Here is a 24,340-nt window from a genome sequence, read left to right as displayed (position 1 = left end):
TTGCTTAGCACATTGGAGTGCATTGTTTTGTTAACATTGTGGTTTATTATTTTGAATCGTATGGTAACACACAGCCCTCTCACAATATATTGCTGTACACATCTATCACTTTTGCCGCTCAGAAATATTCACACAGTCATGCAGCACGTATCAGAAGTTATGCACTCCGGTGCGGTTAGAGCTCACACTCTGATCTATATATAACTGAACCGCCCTCTTGCCCACCTCTTCCAGCCGAGCCAGGGACTGTTAAACGGAGTGATCACACTAGTCAAATGAACCAGACTTTTTGGGGGTTAGGATTGCCCAGTGTGAGCACACCCTAATTATTCTCTAAAAATTATTCACATTTTTCGAGATTAAATAAATAAGCTTTCCATTGATGTACGGTTTATTAGGATCGGACAATATTTGGTCAAGATAATCACAGAACCAGATTTACAGACTAAATGCGCATGATTATATCATTAGATATATCGCCCAGCCCTAATTTGAGGGTGCAAAAAAACCTAAATAGTGAGAAAATCACCTTTAAAGTTGTCCAAATGAATTCTTAGGAATGCATATATATATATATATATATATATATATATATATATATATATATATATACCCCAGCGACTTTTGTTCATATAGCAGTACTTTTAAATGTTTTAAAAATGCACAGTACACTACTTTTGGATGCATGATTTTTTTTTTTTTTTGCATAAAACAATCATGCAATTAATTGCAATAAATATATATATATATATATATATATATATATATATATATATATATATATATATATATATATATATATATATATATATATGTGTGTGTGTGTGTGTGTGTGTGTGTATGTGTGTATTTTATATATATATATATATATATATATATATATATATATATATATATATATATATATATATATATATCACACACACACACACACACATATATATATATATATATATATATATATATATATATATACATATATATACATGCTATATATTTTATCATATTATATTTACCTTTAACATTGTTTTTTCCCCCTACAATTTGTGAACCCATTAGAACTAGTCTGCAACTAATTTTTGGGTCACGACCCACCGGGTGAGAACCATTGCTGTAGGCTTTGTTTCTTCTCGCGCACATCGCTTTGTGGCTTTCTTTCAGGTGAGGTGATCATCTGGTCATCTCAGGTTAGATGGCATTGAGAAAGAAACTGAGAGAACTGTCTGGTCTGCATTGGCCACTGTAATCGAAACCTGTTTGTGTGGTTGCATGCGTGTGTGTTCGTCTGCAAACGCACATGCATGGGATAGCTGTCTTTGAGAGATCCATGAATACTGCATGACAGAGCTTTTATTACCTCGGGCTCTGGAGTGTAAATAACAAACAGAGAATAGGGACACATTTACGGGGGTCAGGACCACACGTCACTACGTCACCTCGTCCTGACCACACGTCTGTCAGTCTTAAGTCATTGCTGCATGACTTACTCAGCAGGGTCAAAGTTCAAGGACTTTATCTGAACTTTGCGAATGGGCTTAGTAGGATACATTACTGTTCAGAATGTCCTGAAGCGACCATTCAGACAACTAAATTGGTTGAGTTGGCAGTAGTAAGTAGTCATTAAGCAGATGCTTTTATCCAAAGCAACTTATAGCATACATATTACACAGGCGATCCCTATGGAGAGACCTGGAGTTAAATGTCTTGCTCAAGGGCACAATAGTAATGCTTATGACTCGCTACATGCGTGAAGTGAAACTAGCAACCATCCTATAGTCAGCCCTGAGCTGTACCCATCACGCCGTACCACCTCCAAAAGATAAAGTCTTTTTTCAGTGTTTCTTTACAATTACTTGAACACTTTAAGATTTAATTTTCAGTACATATTTTTTGTGTGTGTGTTAACAATAAGCAAACATATCGCTGAGCATCTGTGTACCTTGTATGGCTCAGAATCTTCCAAAGTGTAAAGTGTACCTGCAGAGGACACTGAGGTGAGATGGGATCGAGTGTCCTCATCCTAAATGAGGGAAGTTAGCCGTCGCGTCACTTAGTGCGACATTAATTAAAGGCTTGCCGGACTTACAAGGTGTCTAGAGCTGTAACCAGATCAGCCATCTATTTCCCATAAATCACATGCACTGTCTCAAACACAAACCACTGCCAATTTATATACTGCAGATGTATACGCACATACATACAGAGATTCATAATCAAATCAGTCTTTTTCTTCTTCTGTCGTTTCTTTTCTCATTCTCTTCACAAACACACATACCGTGCTTCTGTGTTGTTGAATCCACCCTCGTTTGGCAGCTGTCTGTTGTTACAGTATATTATCTGGTGGAATGGACCATGTCGTGGGTTATTGTAACCCAACTCCTCTTCAGCACCTACTGCAGTAACCAGATCCACTGCTCAGAATGAGCAAGGATCATAATTAAATAATTGTGGCTTTGCCGTTAATTCGACCTGTAACAGGAGGCCTGTCTGGGAGAGCTCACGCTGAAACAGGAACGGAGCTGATAACGCTCCACAGCTCAGAATGTCTGAGGTTTCGCAGGTGACTGACTCAGGGTTGACCTCACCTGCATTTGACACTTAGGATGAGGACACCCCTCCTCTAAGATCTTTTTCGTAGCGATTAAGCCGCTGATAATCTGTAAATAAATACAAATGTTTAAAAAGCACCTGGGTGTCTTACTTAGTCATATGGATGTGCATCTCAGGTTGCTCTGACTTAAACAAAACCTTTAACATAGTTTCCATCCTTAAACGTCAATCATTGAATGTCTGTCCCTAATTTAGTTTTATTGTGTGTGTATATTGGCTAAAAAAAAAGTGTTTGGATGCATAAGCAGTGTTTAAAATGTTTAAATGCATAAGATAAAAATACAGACACATATATGTTTGGGATCCGTAAGATATTGTAATATGCCCACCAATGCTGCATTTTAAAAATAAACACAAATAGTAAAAAAAAATTATATTGTGAAAAATATTGTTAAAATAAACATGTTTTGTTCTAGTGATTTAAAGTAATGTATTCCTGTGAAGGCAAAGCTGGATTTTTTAAAACTATTATTCTTGTCTTCAGTTTACACATGATCCTTCAGAAATCAGTCTAATTTGTTGATCTGGTGCTTAAGAAAAATTTCTTATGATTAATGTTGAAGACACTTGTGCTGCTTATTTTTAATGAAATCATGAGTTTTAATGATTCTTTGATGAACAGACAGTTCAAAAGAACAGCATTTATTTAAAATGGAAATCTTTTGTATAATCTTTCACTTTTTTTTAATCAATTTAATGCATCGTTGCTGAATAAAAGTAAAGCACCCAAGCTTTTAAAGAGTAGTGTACATACACATTTTGATTTGTTTGTTTTTTACATTTTACAGAAGTAAGGTACTGCTAAGAAAATTTGCATTGCCATTCATTCAATTCTTTTCAATTTTGACAGAGCTTACCACTTGCTTGGGAAGAGAATTGTAGCAGTGAAGGTAAGAACAATACATATCTCTCTCTGTATGCTTTAGAACCTCAAGCTCTGGAACTGAAAGCGACCACTCAACCATTACATTAAATTATAGGAATTTACAGTTTTTAATTTAGTACACTTAATACAACTTATACATATTGTTGATTACATATTGGCAGAGTTATTTGGCTCACATAGAAAAACCATGATAACACACACAAAGACCCAACATATGATATTATAGCACATATTGAACTACTGGGTTAAAAAAAAAATCATACAGCCAGTACAACCCTTTTTAAATAGATATAGAACCCTCAGAGAAAAAGAGGTGTCACACCTTTTACAGGTGGACTTCACTGCGGCATGATGCAGTGAATAACCACTGGAGATGTTAATAGTGCTCTAATTGAAGAGCACAAAAGAGCAAATCCAGCACTCCTACACACATCGCCTCAGCTGGGCATGATTGAGAACCTGTGGCACCTCATACACCAGAGCGGCTTGATTTTTCTATCTTAACTGGTCTCTGTTCTGCCATTTCTTTCACTTCTTTCTTACATATTTTTTTCTCTTTCTCCCCTTTCCCATCGTCGTCATTGACATCTGTTTAGTTTACTTTTATCCTCTCACTTCTCTTCTGTCTTATCTCCTATCTGTCCTCCTCTCCTCTCGTTTCTGCTGTCTGCTCATCTTTCCGTCTGCGCTCTGCCTGGGTCTGCTCGAGCAGGGCTATCTATTTGGCTAAGGCTGTAAGTGATCTCTGCTGAGCTTTAACTGCGTGGCCTTGCCTTACTGCCTTACCTGTAATCAATTATTTCAGTGGGAGGCTGATAATCTAACCTTAACTAAAGAAGCATTTTAGCTAGTCGCTGCTTCATGACAAAAGTGGAAAAAGAGAGATCGAACACCTAGGTTGCAACAGAAAACATCGAGTTTTCATTTCAGAACTTTGTAATAATAGAATCTTTAGCCTTGGAATATCTCTTTGAGAGTTTATATGCCAGCTTTCGATGTTATTGTTTTTACGTGGTAGGTGTTTTAGTTTCCTGTCCGTACTGGCTGAAGAGAGACTCAAAATTGAGCTGAAACAGAAGTATTGATGCACAGAAAGTAGACGTGAATGACTGCTTATGTCTGCAAGTTGTATTTACCTGATGTAAAATTGTTGGAAAAGATAAGGTGAAGTGTCTAGCATTGCATATGTGAGTTGGATATAACAAACTTTGCTTAAGTGTTCTGTTTGGTTGTAAATGGATTTCATTTGAGATTTCAATTTCTCATTTGATAGTTCAGAAAGGTCAACATGTATGTGTGTGTTTTTTTTAAATGCTGGCCTTTTCTTCTTCTGCAGGTTATTCCTCTCGACATCACCGTGGAGCTGCAGAAGCAGATCATGTCCGAGCTTGAGATCCTTTATAAGGTCTGAATCTCTTTTTAAGTCTGCTTGATTACTTAATCCATATTTATGGCATAGTACTATTTGTGTATTTCAGTCCTCTTTCCAGACCTCATTTTGAAAATGTGCTCACCCAGTATGACCAGTTTCTTACCTTCCTCTCTATAACTAAACTTGTGTCTACAATAACTACGTGTTACTCTGTTATCCTTGAGAGTGTCTGTAAAAAGGACCACCTGAATACTCTCAATGTTTTGTTCTTGGTAAAGTTTGAAGCCACTTTCCAGTTAAAAACCAAATTCGTTTAGAGCTGTGTGTGGTTTCAGCTTTCAGATTAGGTTTATGACTGTGATAAGTAAAGAAGTGTCATGAATTATTCAGGGATCAGTGCCTATGTAGTTCAGTCCACCTGTTCATGTAACCTGCTCTGACAACAGCTGCAGGATAGACTTTAATTTATTACAAATCACCCTTTGCAACAATGAGCCAGTCGCATAGAATAATCAGCCAATTTCACATTCTGAATAAATTGCTACTGCATTAGCATTACATGACTTTCTACAAATAACTACCAGCCAAAGTCTTAATGAAACAAATCATTGAGAACCATTCAGATCCTAAAAAAAATTCTCAACAAACTGTATAACTAAATATCCCATCAAGCATTTTCATCAAGCCATGTTCATATCAAAGAATCTTAAAAAATGTTTTACAGTTTTCACATAAAATTAAACTGCACAGTCTTTGTGAGCTTTAAAAAAAAAAAATTCTTACAGAGCCCAAAGTTTCCAGTGGTAGTCTACATTAATGATAAAGTGCTAAATGTGTTATGGCATACAGTATAAAGGTTTTACCATAGTTTTGATATATTTGTGTTGTTTACAGTGTGATTCTCCATACATCATTAAGTTCTACAGTGCTTTCTTTGTGGAGAACAGAATATCGATATGCACTGAGTTTATGGATGGTAAGTCTCATCTGTTTTGAAGTGCAACAGTCACAAAACAGTCACAAAAGAAAGCGTCACTCGCAATATGTGAAATTGAAATGTATTTGTTTTTAATGTAGGTGGCTCTCTGGATGTCTACTGGAGAATCCCAGAGCATGTCTTGGGCAGAATTGCTGTTGCGGTACGTCCTCTCCAAGTCATGAAATCGAATGTATCAGGGAATTTTCAAAGCTTGGATTTTAGAGTTTTTAGCATTTCCAAGTTACAGCTCAGACAAGTGTGTGTGTGCTTTGTCTTTGTAACATTTTATTAGTGCTGAATTGTCTTTGCTCTCGGTTCTGACCCTCATTACCCTCTCCCTCACACTTTCTCACTATAATCAAAGATATGCCACTGTTCAGATAATTTACAGCTCTATTCTCTACAGACGTAGCTCTCATACCCTTATGAGTCTCTTCTGAGTTTGTTTTCAATAAGTGTGGCAGTTTGTGTGTGTTTTTAGGTGGTAAAAGGATTAACGTACCTCTGGAGCTTAAAGATTTTACACAGAGGTGAGAAAACTACTGTTATGTAACTTGTAAAATATTAACTATTAATGAAAGGACTGTTCATTTGTACTTAATGCTAATATACTTAATTTGATAAATTTGCCTATTAAAATATGCAATGAATAATCAAAGTTGAACTCTCCTCCATATTGCACTGCTATAATCTAGTAACATCTATAATATTAAATGCATGGATATATAATTTTGAGTCTCTGTGTAAATGCATTGTGTCTCTGTGCAGATGTGAAACCCTCCAACATGCTGGTTAACACACGGGGTCAGGTTAAACTGTGTGACTTTGGAGTCAGCACACAGGTACATGTTAATTTGTATTTGGGTGCATGTTTGTTTGTCTGCATGAATGCATATACTCACACAGGTGCTTCTCATGTGCATGTATGGTGTGAGCACAGTCAGCTCAGATCAGCCATTGTCCCATCAGTCTCAATGTCTCTGTTCTATTCCCTATCTTGTTCCTCCAGGGACTTTTTTGTATTTGCTCCCTAACCCCCAGATACCCCCTAGATTGCTCCTCTCCTCTCATTTTCAGCTCTTTGTAATTACCACATTGACCAGATATTCGGAATGTGTGAGTGATGGCGTGTGCGTGCGTGTGGCTGGAGACAAGTCAGCATCAGTCTCTCCACCTCTAATACACTTAGGAGTCCAACAATGGGATCCAATCACTCCAAACGGCCCTCTTTTAATTAATATTCATACCCACCATCCCTGAAGAGATTCAAGCTGAAGCTGACCCCTGGATGAGGTGCGTGTGTGTGTGTGTGTTCTCCTCTGTGCCCGTCCAGACCATGACACTGTGTAGTAAACCTATGTCTCTCTTATTCACTTACACACTCGCGCACACAGACGCACGTCAGTCCACAGGGGAACGCTCTCATTATGATTTGTCCTGTCATTGCTGACATGTGCCATTGTGCCCGGATCTCACTGTCTCTTCCCTGTGAGAGTATAGACTAAAATTAAACCAGGCTGGCATTTCAATAACATTCCACATTAACACACTCTTTTCAGTAGATTTAAATCAGTTCCTCTTGCTGTGTCCTTTAGCTTATGGAAGAGAGCTCGGGTCACCTGCTGTCACATATGTGCTGAATTTCACTGTTTAAACAGAGATATCTGTGCTTCTTCTATCAGAGGGCTGAATGTGGCTTCTCTATATTGAGGTTGAGGTGTGATTGTACTAGAGATCCAGTACTGTCACAGCTAAGATCAGTTTTTAGGATTGGCAAGAGGAATCTATTTGTTACTTGGTTTTGAAGATAGCACTTCAAAACTAACAGGTTTGATTAGTTAGGTTTAGTTAATGCATTATTTTACAGAATGTATTAATGCACTGTAGGTTAATGATGATTTCTGTATGTAACATTTACTGTGATTTTAATTAATATTGACAAACCAATATTTTTTGTGTAGTTAAAATTGTTGACTTATCCTTTTAATTGATTATTATTACTGTTGTTCATGCTTGAGATTTAATGCATTTAATGCACTTCATTTAAAAATAAAATCAGCTGCTTAAAGGGATAGTCATCATTTTCTCATCCTGACCTTGTTACAAACAAAAATGACTTATTTTTTTCTGTAAAACAACTACAACAAAAATAATCTTTAGAAGATTATCTTGGCAACCAAACCATTACCACTGATAATATATTTTTTTTCCTTCTTTTTTTCATAAGTAATCTTGCTTTGAAATGAAGTGACTGACAGCTTCAGTGATTAAAGGGAACACTCTTTGTTTGTTATCTGGAGGATTTATTAAAGTGAGAATTAAAGTCCTGTTTTTCATGCTGCACACAAAGCTATGTTTTTTGAGTTACAGCCACATTTAAATGCATGGTAGAATCCTAAATTGTCATCATTGACAACAAAAGCTCAACATAGATCTGTGAAGGCCACACTAATGTATCATTCACATATAATTATTCATTTTTAATAATGTTTCTCCTGCTTTCTTCCACAGTTGGTGAACTCCATTGCTAAAACATACGTTGGAACCAATGCATACATGGCGGTAAGCTGCATTCATACCTGTAATGGTTTTTCTGTTCAGATGCTTTCTAGTTATTTTACATGAATACTGAATAGAGAATGCATAGGTTATGCATATTTGATTGAAAAGGCTGCCAGCCAAGTCTGTACGTGTAATGAACAGAATACCATCAAATGCTTTATATGGATACAAACAAATGCTTTCAGAAGTACGATTTACACTCATGCACCCACACATTTACACAACAGAGCTTGTTAAATAGTTCACACAGGAATCAGGAATTCATGTTTGTGTGGCCTTTATTGCCACAGTCCTACTCTAAGTACAATTCATATGTAGAATTGTACACTGCATTGCAATGATTCTTCATTTTGTCTTTGCCTCTATAGCCTGAGCGAATATCAGGTGAACAGTATGGTATTCACTCAGACGTGTGGAGCGTTGGAATCTCTTTCATGGAGGTAAAAAAGCCATTTAATAATTTCTTATAAACACCCATGTATACGCACAGCCCAGCATTCCTAGTTCGGGTGGACTGGTGTCAGTGTTTCTGCTGAGTGCAGTTGATAGTCCCTGCAGGCAGCCTGTCCAAACAGATGTTGGCCTACAGCTATGCATGGATCACACTCAAGATCTCCCACTGACTGCCACACACACACACACACACACACACACACACACAAACAGACTCTGCTCTGCTATCGTTTTGGACCTTCTCCCTTCAGATTCCCATGTGAGCATAAAGTAAGAAATTAGATTTTATGTGCAAACATGTGCTTTCGCGCAGATAGTGAGGAGCTAACTGATCTCTGCTTCATTACAGTTTGCACACATTTTTTCATCATGAACGTTGATCTGCCTTCAAAACACCCAGTAATCAATACAACACACCTTTACGGCATTGGTTCTGTCTTTTGTTCACACAGAGCTCGTTCTGGGACTGAATCCGGCAATCCCGGAATCAATCCCGGGACGTGTTTGCGTTCACACAGAAGGCAGTCCGGCAATTATCTGGCAATTTTCTGGGACCAATGTGCAGTGTGGAAGGGGCTTAAGAGTGAAAGATTTGGAGTCAGTGTGGCAAAACGCTATCAATCACTCAGCCAGCAGAACGTCCAGTAATTAGAGTGCTGTGTTTTCTGTTCCAGAGGTGTGTGTGTGTGTGTGTGTGTGTTCCTGAATAACATAAGAAAGGTGTATAGGCAGAGTGAATTTTTTGTATTGGATGTTTTTCTAGAATTGTACATAAATGAGTGGATTAGATTTTAATATGGTGGTTTGACTCGTGTACTGAAAATGCCGTGCTGGTAGTTCTCATTGGCTTTATTGATTCCCATTTTGTAATTGTCAGCGCTTCTCATTGGCTGTGATGAATTGTTATTGTATCCCTCTACTCAATCGCTTGATTGTATTTATCAATACTGTTAGACATTATCAGTGAGATGTTTAGGGATGGAAATATCAAGGGTCATGTGGATTGACATTATCATGAGTTGATGAACAGTGTATTGATTTGATTATGATATAGTGTCGACCTTACCATGTTGTTAGATGTGATTGATTCGACTCGGCTGCTGGAATGTCTTAGCAGTTTCGGTGAATTACCTCTATGTTCTGTTGGCAGATTTCTTAACTAATGAACTGAACTCACCTCCTGAACTGAGATGGGTATGTTAGATTTAATAAATGAATGCACTGTGGTTTGACTTGGATTAATTTTCTAAATGTAACTGGAATGTAATTAAAGTAAGGTTTGAAAATAGTCTTATTTTCAGTTTGACTTTTGCTTCTGGGTTTGCTGCTTTTTCCACATCTGTTCTTTATTCCAGCATGTGCTGTACTGTAGACTTCACAGAATAACACCTGCTGAAAGACACACACCTGCTGTGATACTGGGATGTAGGCGGAATTATGGATATAACTGCCCAATAACTCTTGTGAAAAACAAGTGCACTTAAAGGGTTAGTGCACATAAAAATGAAAACTAGGCCATACATTACTCATGCTAGGTTTATATCAGATTCTTCTTTCAGAAAAATCCAGCCGGAGTTATATTAAAAATTGTCTTTGACTATTCAAGCTGTTTCATGGCCCACAGTGGATGTTGCAGTGCATCAGTCCAAAAGAAGTGAAATAAAAAATGCCCTTCCATAAAAAAGTAGAGATGCACCGATATGAAAATAGCCAATATAGATAGCCGATAATTCCTTAAATATGAAAACCGATATGTTGGCTGATAAATCTAAATCCACATTTTTAAATAATTTTTGAGAGCCTGATTACCAACAAATTGGGCCTGACGATAAGACGATGTAATGTGTTGAAAGAGTGAAAGAGGACAATTATGTAAGGACTATAGCTAGAGATATTGTCAGAATCATTAAATATTGTCATTATTAAGAGTATTTGGCATTTCCAATTAATGTAGGCCTGTCTGGCTATTATTATTAGGTTACTTTTATTATTAAATTAATATTACAATTAATGTTCTTCACAACAATTTCATAGTGCATCACTGTATACCTGTCATGCTATGACTCGCAGCCTGTGAGGGAAAAAAAATTAGGCTATTAGCTTAGGCTACTCCTCACTGAAAAGGTTTTAAAAATGTCTTTTAAAACATGTCTATTATAGCCTACAATGAATTATAGGCCTATAGCCTAAATACAATTGTTATACTTCAGTAACACTTTATCAATGAAGCAAAACATTAACATAACAGTTAGATATACCACATATTTGGAGATTCATCTCTCATTGTCTCTGAGAGAATACGTGCTGTTAATGTGTGCGCTGTCAAATGCCGAAAGTGCCATCAGTTTTTACTTTCACTATCATGGTAAAAGACGTTCACTGGCATAAGTTTGACTTGCACAAAGTTTGCATGTTGCTTGTATGATATCCACTGGCTCGCCTTCATGGTTTAAAACAGAAGTAGCCTATTTCCAATATTACAATGCAACCGCACTACAACCCGATGTGTCTTGGACATGCTCTTGGCTCTTCCTGTAACAATGCGCTGAAACACTGCAAATAAACCCAAATAATTCACAACTTTTTATTTCGGTAAGATTCTCTTTATAATATTATGTTTATGACATTCCCAGTTATAGTTATTAATGTTGTGCATTGCTGTTCAAGCTGCATGTGCTGAAGCTGAAGAGCTGAATGAACACCAGTCAACTGAAGTTTAATGGGATGGGCGCTTTTTATTGAACTTCTTTTGGACTGATGCACTGCAACACCCACTGAGTGCCATTACACAGCTTGAAAGATCAAAGACAATTTTTAATACAACTTCGACTGGATTCCTCTGAAAGAAGTTAGTCATAAACACCTAGGGTGTCTTGAGGGGGAGTAATTTATGGCCTAATTTAAATTTTTGGGTGAACGAACCCTTTAATTGTATTGAATGTGCACTCATATTATACTGTGCTTTTTTGGAAAGCTTTGTATCTCAAGTGCCCTTTTATTTCATCCAATGTTAATGAAATAAAAAATACATTGAGAGAGTGTTTTAATAATATTTGTCATGCTTTAAAGAAGTACTGTACACTTATTCTGATTTGTTGACTAAGACCCTAAAACATATGTAAAGTACTTGACTATAATTTTAACTGTAGCATGTCCATATTACATACACATTTCAAAAGAAAAGATTGTTTTTTTGTTTTTATTTTCAGTTAACAAATTATTCTAAGTGCATTCGGCAATGCACTATAACCACATCTTGAAGAGTTTATACAATTCTGAAATAAAATAAGCGAGTAAAAAAATGAAGGTCAACAACGTGCATTCAATGTACATTTATTAACTGTATATACGTTCTAATTTAGTTGCAGTTAATATGCAGTGAAATTACTAAAAACATGAGTGTAATGTATTATTAAGAAATATATTTTAGTATGTTCATGTTAAGCAGCTTTGATTGAGACTTCGTCCATCAGAGCTGTATTGGTAAAAGCTGATGTGCTTATTCAGGTGTGTGTGAATGAGTGTGCATGTGATTTATTTCTCTGTACTTCATTATAACTTAACGTTCCCTCTGTTATTTCATTGGCAGTTGGCGCTGGGCTCTTTTCCATATCCACAGGTGAGTGTACTACATCAAATCAGATAGCATTTTAACCAGTTTAACTTTCAGGTCTTAAATATTCGACAGTTCTACGCCCTAGAGGTACGGTAGGCATCCACTTCCTCTTGATTTTAAAGAGTTCCTATAATGCCATTTTTAAGGTAGCTAATATTGTTTTTTGAGTCTCCTGCATGTTTACATGCATGCAAGGTTAAAAAACACATTAGTTTTCATCAAAAAAAAAAAAGATTTAATTTGACCTCTTCTAAATTATACGTAAACCACAAAATGCGAAGCAGTTCAAAGAATCAGTCTCTCCATAACCCCTCCTTTCCCTGCTGTGTTTGGTCAGATGACACAGTCCTTTGTGATTGGTCTACCATGTACAGGGCGTGTTAGAAACGGAACACCCATTGCCATAACAGAATGACAGCCCTGGAGACTTGTCAATACATAGAAAAGATAGTAGAAATGGTTGAAGTGGCTGATCTACAAGAAACTGATTCACAAACACGACTGGAGCAGGACGTTAAAAGTTGAAAAGACTTGCAGACCTGCTCCATTCCTCAATCCCAGCCACCTTGTAATCAGATTTAATTCAGGGATTTATCAAGATTATCCCATTTTAAGAATGACAAACCCAGATAATAATCCGGATTCATTTGGAGGATTCCGTTTAATAACCACTTAGTACCCAATGCACAAAGAATGTTATTTTATGTCGCCTGTTGTATGACATTGTGTAGATGTATAGTGTGTTTAATTTTCTTTATACATGTTTAATTAGACAGTGTCAAAAATTGAGTTGTTTTGGGGGCAAGTATGTCCTTACTTTCAAAATTACATACATTTTTTTTCAATGCCATCCTAAGGAATATGTTACATAGAAACAGCAGAGTTTCTGATTCCTCTCTAGTTTTTTTGGGAACTCTTTTTTACTAAATCAGTTTATACATGGTGACACTTTACAGAATTGTTTAATTTATTGACGATGACATTGATTGACATTATTACAGTACTGAAAGATAAGTAATACTTTTACAATACTTTTTCAACCCTGTGTGTATATACTCTAGAAATAACCAAATCTGATTCAGTGCCTTAGTTTTCTCTAATCAGACTGTCTGCTTTTAAGTTTTTACACTGCATGCAAGAGTGCAGTGAGTTTAATGAGGGAAATGTTGACTAATGCTCAATAAATTACTCCCAGCATGCCTGTTGGGTTAATTAGCATATTAAAACAAAGCAGCCACTCAGGGCATGCAGAGGAAATCAGAAAGGAACATTTTGAGGCTGCATCTAGAGCCAAAGCCTTGAGCATCGAACGGTCACGGAGGCTGGGCTTGGCACTGGTGTGTGTTTGTACTTTATCTCACACATCAGTTGATGCAGAGCTATTGTGGGCAACGGCGAAAGTTATAAAATTGACATGCAATGCAAGAATTGAAAGGATATTATCAGGATTGCTTGGATTAATCCTAAATCCTGATCCATTTTTAGTGTACATTTTTCTAACAGAAGAGACAGACAAAATATAGGATGAACAAACTGTGAGATGATGAACATTAGACGTAAGAACATGAGAAGGCTAGAGGCCAGGGTGGTTTCTGTGTAAGAGTGCATTCGTGCATTTGTGTGTGTGCATTATCCCGTGGCCTGGAGGCTTGTCTCGTTTGAAATTGTTTTCCTCTGCTCTCCAGCATTATCTATTAACAGGGCCATTATCATGTTAATACACAGAGTATTATTACATAAACTAATGTATTCACATGTACACACAAACACTCCCTCATACACACAGTGTCTGGAACCGTGATTTGATCTGTACAGCATTTCTCTTCCTCACAGGATTGCAGAACTAAACGTGTCCTTTTTAATTTCGTCTTTATCTAACCCTTAAAAACAAAAACAAAAATCCTCTTTGACAATGACATGGGATTGTGTGAAAGCCAATCAGATTCTTCTCATCATGCAGTATATCACGATCCGATAAAGCGATAGGAATTGGAGCCAGTGAATGGCAAAACTTTTGTTCTTGGCCCATAGAGCCAAAGGCATTATACTGAAGCATTTCATGTATACACACCCCATTAATTTATTACTTCCTCCTTTAATCTTCCTTATTCTCCCTTTCCCTGTTCCTGCATTTGTGAATTCGTATGGAATGGAAATAGAAAGAGAGAGAGAGAGAAAGAGAGAGAGAGAGAGAGAAAGGCATGAAGGAGAAAGAGGGAGGGGGTTAGTCAGTAAGAAAGAGAGGGAGAGCTAAACCTCCCACTGCTAGAGCGTTTTTGCTCTTGATGTTAATTTTCACAGCTCCATATGGTGCTGCAGACTCTTCACCTGCAGGCATCACACACACGCATGCACACGCCACCCTGCCAGCACACACACTACCTCGGGCCTGGCCTGTCACTCACATCAGCCCGGGCATCTGTCTGTTTTCTCTCTCTCATACACACACATACACATGCTAAAAGAGTCATTGTCCATTGTGCTCTGAAATCTTGAGAGAAGCCTGTTGTATTTCTGCATTGACTTCTGATGCCCTTCCCCCTCTCCACTCGCACTCCGTCTCAGAGCCACAAATCTGCTGCTGTTTTGTGTGTGTGAGTGCATGGGTGTGTTTTCTATGTGTTATCTTGTCATTGATTATAAAAGGCTCTTTAATTTCGTCTCACCCCATGTTGGGATTAATTTGCATTCTTTGTCAGGAGTTAATGGCGTCTCCCGATGGCTCGCTCGGAAAATCTTTGAAGACTGCAGACTGGCTGGCGTGTGTATACAGCCTCCAGCGCTTTTCCTCCTGATTGATTTATTGTTGCCTTTTCTGTTTTCCGGCTGTTTTGGTTTCAGCTCATTTTAAGCCTTGTATTCGTCTGAATATACTGTATGATTTTGCTCTCCCAGTGCTTTAATGCTATATTTAAGCAATGTCACCCTAGCAAGCATGTCGTTTCTGTTGAGGCCGCAGGTAATCACAGTCTTGACAATATATAGTATAACAGCACAGTTTTGAGTGTGATTGTACAACAGTTATGTAAACAAGAAGTTAAAAAGGAGTAACTTGCAGAAAATTTGACCAAAGTGTTGTGAATTCATTTCACTCCAGCTCCACTCTAGGTTTTTTAGTTCTTCTCACTCACTTACTGGTGAAACTGGTCTGAGGGCTGATCGATTGAGAGAAAACATTGGCTCCATCTTTTTTCAAATTTTATATGAAATTTTTCTTTTGAAATCATCTCGTCCTCTTTACTAATTATAACATGAGATTAACATGAATGAACATCAGAAGCGATCTTTTTTTAACCATGGAAATACATCAATATACAACATTTTCAAGTTCAAGTCCACTGCGTCTGGTTTCTTTGTTGGGCAAAAATGGCATATTTGGTGTTATGATTTCTCAAATTGCTTGTCAATCGAAGCCGAGGTGATGTGTTTAAAGTGGTCTTGATTGTTCAGTAGAACAATCCATCTCCAGTGGTTTAAAAGGGTGCATACAACAAATATTTATGCCTTTAATTGTCCTGTGATTGCCGTTCTTTGCATTTTTAGCCAGTGCTGTGAGTTGCTACATTATAGGTCCAGTGTCTCCAGGTATTTAAAGAGAGCTGGGCCATGTTTAATTGAGAAGAGAGAATCAATGACTAGCGTAATATGTCATCAGAGTGGTCTCACATCGTTAGCTGTTAGTTGAAACTATAAGGTCCAGGCAGGAGGTTTAAGCCAAATTGTGTAAGCACCGTTGCCCTTTAAATAACATTTCAGTTCGAACAAAATATGTGGAAAAAGTTCTCAGTCTATCTCCATCTAAGCTAAACCCTCTGTCAGATGATGACTTAGATCCAGCAAGTGGAAATTGCAAGGCAGAAAAGGACTGAAATTTTTTTTATTACCTTGAACTCGGACTCTCCTTTCCAACAGAAATGCTATGTAGAAACTATATGTATTTGTTATAACATGGTTATGGATATAAAATATTTTTTATTATCAAATAAAACAACAACCTTTATTTTTTTTATTTTATTTTTTTTATCCCCAGACTGTGAAACTTTTTGAGAAGTACAGCACGAGTATACTTTTAGAGACAAACATATAAACCTGGAGGTGAATTAAATGCAGGAGATGTGAAATTGATGGAAAAAATGCTTGGTGAAGCTTATCCTAATTGAGGATCAGACTATTAACGGCTGTGTTTTCATTATGTAAACGATGTTACCACATCATGCCCATATCTTGCCATCAGGGTTTTCCTGATCTTCCCCCAGTAATCATAAACATGTCTTGGTGCAATGCTTGTGATTGTAACATGCTAATTGCATGTTTTTGCTCTTGCTTACTCATTCTCACCTAAATCCCTTTTTCTCCTCGCAGATTCAAAAGAACCAGGGCTCCTTAATGGTAAGTGCTTTTCATGTATTTTCAGAGATGTAGGCGGCTCCTCTCGCAACCCCTTGCAGTTTTCTCCTCACCTCGCATGGTTGCCTCCCTCTGAAGTTAATACCAGACAATAATACACTCTGTCTTAACAGCCTGTATTCAGATTAGGTGCCATTAGAAATAAGAAAACATTACAGATCAAATGGCTTTTCCCGAGTCAGAGTGCATTTGATTAAGCTGTATTGCTACCTGTTTTATTGCATTAATGATTTTATTTCCTTTGCACTGTAAGGACGTTGTATGGGGTCTAATCTCTTTTTCTTCTACCCCCCTCTGTCGCAGCCTCTTCAGTTATTGCAGTGCATTGTTGATGAGGTGAGTTTGTGTCCCATGTACGAAACCGTCCCTAATGGGGTGGAAAGCTGATATTTTGTTTCCTAATGAAGCGAGGTGCATTATCAGCTCTGCTCAGGGTTTGAGATCTGAAGAGCTGGAGCTGTAGAGGGCCCAGCCGTGCTGAAGTCAAGGCCTAGAAAGAAACAATTGGCTTAACTCTTGTTTTTGAAAATAGACTAAACTTGAAAAATACATTGAAGAAGGATGGGCAGCAAATTGCAGTTGTTTCAGACTAACAGTAAAACAATCACAGTTTTTTTTTTGTACAAACAAATTTAAAGCTTATATCTATATTCTATGCATTTCTTTCTCATTCTGTCTCAGTCTTGAACATTTGTAAACATGCGCGCATACACGGTTTGCTGGTTTAATGTAGCATGACAGGGCTCTGGACAACTGAGGGTTGTGGACCACAGAGTTGTTGCATTAACCTTGACATCCGTTAGGCGCTAAAATACACCCAGCTAAACCCTGACATATTTTCTCACCCTTATCTCTCTGAGGAGTTGCGTCAGGGTCAGTTAAACCCAGATATTCCTTGAAATAGATACAGCTCTTGTGTTATATATCACTGCTCTGATATACACACCTTTCTGGTATAAATCAGGGGCTGGATTCACTAAACATTCTTAAAAATAAATTTCTTCTTAACTGCCGTTTTCTTTTTCTTTTTTAACTTTAAAAAAAAGTTAAGAATATTTTCTATTCCCAAAAATTCATCTTAAGAATATTCTTATCTTTTTTCTTAAGATTGTTCTCAAGACAAAACCTAAGAAGAATTCAAATTCTTGAAAAGAATCTTCTTAAAAATCATCATAAATAAATTTAGGACTTGTCTTGAATCCCAAAGAATAATAATTATTTAATTAGTTTATTGGGTTATTTCAAATGAATTGTTATATTTAAGCATTACAACAACAGCTACATATAATACACAGAAGAACTAGGGATGTGCATGAGTTTTCTGAAGGGTCATGTTTAGTCTGTGTGTGACGCTGCTTTTTGCTGACTTCAAAAGTCATTAGCAATTATAAAATGAGTCAGATAGAGAGCTATAATTGAACGCGTTGAACTGAGTTTATAAATACATAATCTTTGGCAGTGTATATGAATACACAGGACGCATTTGCTGTAGAAGCGCGGACTCACATACCGGAAGCGTTCACTTAGATGAGAGCGCAATAACACGGCACAAAAATGAATGAAACATATCGCTGCAGCTTGAGACAGGCTATTTTAAAAGTAACTGTTCAAAAACAGGCCGTATTAAAAACGTGAAGCTGAGTGCCAGTCAAAGTCGCAAAGAAAATACAGTGTTTATTATGATTATTAGGGTAATCTACGGAATCACAAAAAGACAATAGTGTGAGTTTAGCAGTGCGTCATGTAAAAAGAAACAAGAAAAAGATTCAGATGTTCTTAAGAATATATTTGAGAACTTAAGAAAAGAAGACTTACAAACTTCGTGGACTTTATCTTAAGAAATTTCTTAATTTTTTTTCTTAAGAAGATTTTCGTGAATCCGGGCCCTGGTGTGTATAAAGAGTTTTATGATTAGTGATTCTTCAGATTTGTACTCTTTACTGGCCCTGAGGCAGTTGTTTGCAGTGTGTGTGTAGGTATGTATGTACATATATGCCCACCAAGGCTGCATTTATTTAATCAAATACAGTAAAAACTGTAATATTATGAATCAGTATTATTACAGTGTAAAATTACTGATTTCTATGTTGAGATATTTTAAAATGTTTAAAATGTATTCCTGTGATGACTGCTGATTTTCTACCTTCACTCCAGTCTTCACTGTGACATGATTCTTCAGTAGTCATTTTATCCAATCCTCAAGCCAAACTTTAGTTGTATTATTATAAGTGTTGAAAATTATTCATATAAGTATTGCAAAATGATTCTTTGAGAAGCAAATCAACATTTTGGAGTCATTTCTGAAGGGTCACATAGATTGGAGTAATTGCTGCTGAAAATTCAGTTTTACCCTTTTAAGAATATCGCAATCTTTCCCATTTTTGGGTTATGTAAAGGTATTTTAAATTCACTGTTGTCTGCTCACTAAGCAGCTGTACACTGGGACACAGGGCCATCCATTTTGGGTTTTTTTCTACTTAAAAAGTAAGATGACATCATCTGTGTTAAAACTGTTGGATCTGAATGGCTGTACCTTAGCAAACCTCAGCAGATCTGTTCCTTAAATTAGCCAATCTTAAGAGTTACGAGGTTATCTTTTACCACACTCGGCATTTAGACAATCCCCAAATTTGCATCAATCTCCTCAGCATTCAGTTAAAGCCCGTAGGCCATGGTAACTCCGACATTTAAATGCGCTTTCCACCGCTATGTGAGTAATTAATAAGTAATTGTGTTAATTGTGTGTGTGGGGGGAGTCTCTCCCTTCTCTTCTCTGCTTGAGCTACTCACTGACACATGCTAATAACAGAACGCCACAGAGAGATGAAGGAGAGGGAAGCATAAACACACATTAAACATACCCAACGTGTCCTGTCTGCTATAGATTGCTGCAAGTAATTAATAATTAAACGGCCGCTCGTGTAATGAGTTGACCTGCTTGACCTGTTCATTACTCATCCGGCAGAGGCATCACTCAAACTATTTTCTGCCGTGCCCTTCGCTCCGTCTCCCTCAGGCCAAAGAGTGCGCCGCCACGCCGCTGCCGACTGCATTCAGCTGACCAAGGCCTTATTACTCACTGCCACTGATTTACAACCTTCAGAGAGAGACGGTGAGAGAGAGCTTGAGACGGGAGTTGTGGGTACTCCCCAGGACCTACTTTAAAGAGTAATCTAGTGCACAGACCGAGAAAGAGACAGAGACAGTGTGATGGACTGAAAGAGCAGGAGAAATGAGAACATTTAGAAACTATACCGGAGAGAATATGAGAAACAGGCTGATTAAAGAGGATATCTGCTCAAGAAGAACATCAAGACCAGTCAATTAGAAAAATGGGAATGCATATTCTGTGATGTGAATGTACAATCTGAGACCCATTAAATGTGAGTTCATCATCAGTAATGTTGAAAAGTCACTAGAAGGAAGAAAAAAAGTGTCATGAGTCATATGGGAGAAATTCAGGAAGGTCACAGGCAGTTGATGTAATAATCTGACCAATTTGACTTCAAGAGGACGCTGGTAATGATAGTCTGGCTAGTTTTTTCCAGTTTTATAGTATATGTATTCTCCATATTCTCATGACATGACATGACACTCAGAATTCGTGCTCTGCATTTAACCCATCCGAATTGCACACACACAGAGCAGTGAACACACACACACACACACACACACTGTGAACACACACCTGGAGCAATGGGCAGCCATTTATGCTGCAGCGCCCAGGGAGCAGTTGGGGGTTTGATGCCTTGCTCTAGGGCACCTAATTCGTGGTATTGAGGGTGGAGAGAGAACTGTACATGCACACCCCAAACACAATTCCTGCCGGCCCGAGACTCGAACTCACATCCCTTCGATTGCGAGTCCGACTCTAACCATTAGGCCACTACTTCCCCCGTAACCCCCTCGTCATCCTGTCGTCATCCCGTGAGATCGCCAATATATGATATTATCATGCTAATTTATTTAATTATTTCCTATTTGTTTATTGTTTCGTAGTAATAATTGTTATAATTGTAAACTACTAATTATAACGCTTACGTTTCTTTATTTATTCGAACAGCATTTTGCATTATCAAAGAACATCATCACTGATTTCAGTCTAGCGTGAATTAATGCACTTTATAACACTCTTATTATAATCAGTGAAGCTATATACACAAAGAATCAATCTGGTATACTTACATTGCACATACATCTGCACTCTTGTTTATGTCAGCCACAGGCGATATCACTGTCTGTCATCGATACAAGATACTCGTCTATCGGCAAAACCCTAGTTCAACTTTTATAAAACTCGTCTCAAGACTTTACTTGATTTTTTTCTTTACAAATTTTACCAAATTTGTCTCCTTAGCGCTTCTTTTAAACCTGTAGGCCATGGTGAGATTACCATTGGAAATGATGAAAAGCCACTGAAAAAACAAAGAAGTCTCATGAAGTATATGAGAGAAATTCAGAAAGGTCACAGGTCGTTGATTTAATAATCTGACCACTTGGACTGTAATGACAGTCTAGCTTGTTTGAAGGGCATTGTGTGTGAATGTGTATGGCTGGTTTCCATGGTGACCCCAGTATAAATAATCAGCCGCAAGGCCTCGCAGGGCTCATGGGAAGGGTGAATAAAATGCTAAATGAGGTGAAGCACGAAAGTTTTTTTTTTTCTCTCCCAAATCCCTCGATCAGGTCCAGCTCTACTTTGCGTCTAATAGTTGTTACACACTTGTCCATCTGCACAGCGGCCCGTCTTTAATTGTCCCTATCCAGTCGTGTATTGAAACAACCCTGAAGCTTCTAATAAGACTCTGCTTAAATTCACCTCTGTAATTACTGATCTAATTTTGCCTGATAATTGCTGCTGGGCAATTACATGTATATTTACTGCTGGTATTGTGGAGGAAGACGGGCCATGGTCTGGCTCTGTTTGTAGTGTTGGATAATGGCAGCAAGCTGCATAATATTAACAGTGCTTTCATCATCATCATCCTCATCATGCAGCCGCCACATCAAAGACTCCCAAATGAAGGTGTTTGTGCGTCCTCAAGTGTACATGCATCTGTTAGTGTACGTGTGTGAGGCTGTGTGCATGTGGCTGTAATTACATGTGGGTTATGAGTTTTGCTCTGAATTAGTTTTTTTTTTTTGGTCCAGACTTTGGACATGTATGTTTACTGTGACCTACGGGCTGTGTAATGATGTATAGCTGCACTAGTGTACCTCTGGCTGTATGTTCATTTGAACAGGTGTTTCCTAAACTGTCTAGATGAAAAAAAAAACAGGACTAGTGAGAAGATGGCGCATAAAAAGAAACATTTAGAGACAAATGTATTTTTAGTTGTCAAATTACAGATTTTCTCAGACGAGAAGTTTTTAGTGCATTATACAGACGACACCATGATTCTGTTTTGAAGGAATATTTCTGTCTGTGTGGGGAAATTGATTATATTCTATTACAGTTGATTCAACTTGACAATTGAACCACATGTTAAAAAGTAACCTATTATGTATTTTTTTTATTTATTATTATTTGATTTTTTTTTTCTTTTTTTTTTTTTTTAGAATACCAAATGTTGAAATGGCATTTATATTTAATTACATGTTGTTGTACATGAATAAGCATGAACCTAAAATATACATCACACTAACAGTATTTATTTTTGAAAAATGTAACTGATAAATTACTTTTTTTTCAGTTAGTTATGAACTCCTGAATCAGGAAGAAGTTAACATGATTCAAACCACTAACTCTATAGTGAGTTTGAGACAGTTTTGTGAATGAGACTTGTTTATTAAGAATGTTTATGAGAGTTATTCAGGCAGGCATTTACTTCTAATGCACACACATTTCTCAATAACAACATGATTTTTGTTTATTGTTGCATATGCAACTTTTTTAGTCCCCTCATAGCCTCGGATCAGATCATTGCTTTATGTCGTCCTGCTATCCATGTGTATGTGTGTGTTTTAAAACTGCAACAAGATTGCTAGTACTGTGCAGTTTTTATATTCAATTCCTACAGGCTGTAAAAGCAGTTTTTACATTCTCTTTGTCCCTCACAAACAGACATTTCCTAAAAGAAAATCTATTCACTTTCCCTTCCAATACATCAGTCCTTCCTAAACACCTTGAATCTCAATTTTGTCTTTAACATCAAGGCTTTTGTGTCTGTGTTACATATTGATGTCCTCATTTCTTTCCCCTGAGGTCATATTAATTCAAATTATGGTTGGAATACAAATAATCTTTTCTTTGAAACAGGCCACATTTTTTTCTCTCTTCTCTAGTCTTAGATAAAACAGGGACTCCAATTTCCAGAAAGATATATTACACTGAATATGTCATGGTTTGGTCTCAGAGGTGTCTGAATACATGCAAGAAAGCTTCAATTACAGCGTTAGAAATAGATCTAGAATTTGACTTTATTTCACATGTTCTGTTTGCTTTCAATGTATCTGTTCTTTAGAAGTTTCTGATTTAATTTTCTTACCTTGTTAACATTAAATGGAGGTTGAGGTCATAACTAAATGTTTTTGTCAGCTGTATGCCTTCCGCCTTATGAGCACATGAATGGCTGTCTTTCTCTGAGAGTGTATGCTTTTTGTCTGTGAGTGTTTGTCACACGTTCAACATGTTCGTCCACTGTCCAACAAAAGAGGGGTTCAGGTGCTTCGAAAATTGAATATACACGGTTGCTTTTGAATGTCCACACATAGAATACCTCATTATGGACTGTAACCCTTTTGCAAACTAGTCAAGGCCACACAGAAACTACAGTTATACATCATTTTAAAGTTTTTTTTTTTTTTTTTTTGAAAGCATTAAACATCTTTTCAATATTTCTATTCCATTGTGGATTTTTTCGAAAATTATAATTTTGACAATGTGTATATATGTTTATTTTTTTAGGATCCTCCGGTGCTTCCAATTGGTCAGTTCAGTGAGAAATTTGTCCACTTCATTACACAATGGTGAGTATCTCCAGTACTAACTGAACACCTGTTTCCTCTCTTCTGTTTCTCAGAAATAAATAAAGCCTTATGACATTGTAATGAATTTGCATTGATAACCCACAACACAAACTATTAGAGCATTTTATTTAAAAACAAAACAGAATACATTTAGAATATGAAAAATACTGGAGCTGATCAAAGCTGCCCAATGTCTGACTGTGAAAATTATGTAATAATGTAACAGCTGAAACTTACTTTATGCATTTATGCCAAATGAGGATTTCTTGTTCAAACCCCTGCTTTAAAACCTTTGTTTGTCTAAATATGTTTGTGTGTGTTTATGTAGTATATACTAGACTTTATATTCATCAATGAATCTTAGAAATCACAGTTTTGGCGCAAATAATAAGCAGCAGAACTGGCTTCAGCATTGACAATAAGAAATGTTTCTTGAGCCCCAAGTCAGCATATAAGAATGATTTCCAAAGAATCACGTGACACTGA

The 24,340-nt window shown here is 37.1% G+C and overlaps 1 protein-coding gene across 2 annotated transcripts in view; it reads left to right on the top strand.

The window, feature by feature from the left end:
- The window catches only part of map2k5 (mitogen-activated protein kinase kinase 5), a 49,382-nt gene that overhangs the window by 15,032 nt on the left and 10,010 nt on the right, over nucleotides 1-24,340 (top strand). For both annotated transcript variants that reach the window (XM_026267500.1, XM_026267499.1), the window contains exons 9-20: nucleotides 3,461-3,500; nucleotides 4,833-4,901; nucleotides 5,763-5,844; nucleotides 5,946-6,007; nucleotides 6,329-6,377; nucleotides 6,616-6,689; nucleotides 8,359-8,409; nucleotides 8,778-8,849; nucleotides 12,452-12,481; nucleotides 16,841-16,867; nucleotides 17,189-17,221; nucleotides 23,793-23,854. In XM_026267500.1, the coding sequence (XP_026123285.1) occupies nucleotides 3,461-3,500; nucleotides 4,833-4,901; nucleotides 5,763-5,844; nucleotides 5,946-6,007; nucleotides 6,329-6,377; nucleotides 6,616-6,689; nucleotides 8,359-8,409; nucleotides 8,778-8,849; nucleotides 12,452-12,481; nucleotides 16,841-16,867; nucleotides 17,189-17,221; nucleotides 23,793-23,854 (651 nt within the window). The remainder of the gene's footprint in view (nucleotides 1-3,460; nucleotides 3,501-4,832; nucleotides 4,902-5,762; nucleotides 5,845-5,945; nucleotides 6,008-6,328; nucleotides 6,378-6,615; nucleotides 6,690-8,358; nucleotides 8,410-8,777; nucleotides 8,850-12,451; nucleotides 12,482-16,840; nucleotides 16,868-17,188; nucleotides 17,222-23,792; nucleotides 23,855-24,340) is intronic.

This window comes from Carassius auratus, chromosome 7 (assembly GCF_003368295.1).
Source record: "Carassius auratus strain Wakin chromosome 7, ASM336829v1, whole genome shotgun sequence".
Lineage (NCBI taxonomy): Eukaryota > Metazoa > Chordata > Actinopteri > Cypriniformes > Cyprinidae > Carassius > Carassius auratus.
This window is presented reverse-complemented; position numbering and strand designations above follow the sequence as displayed.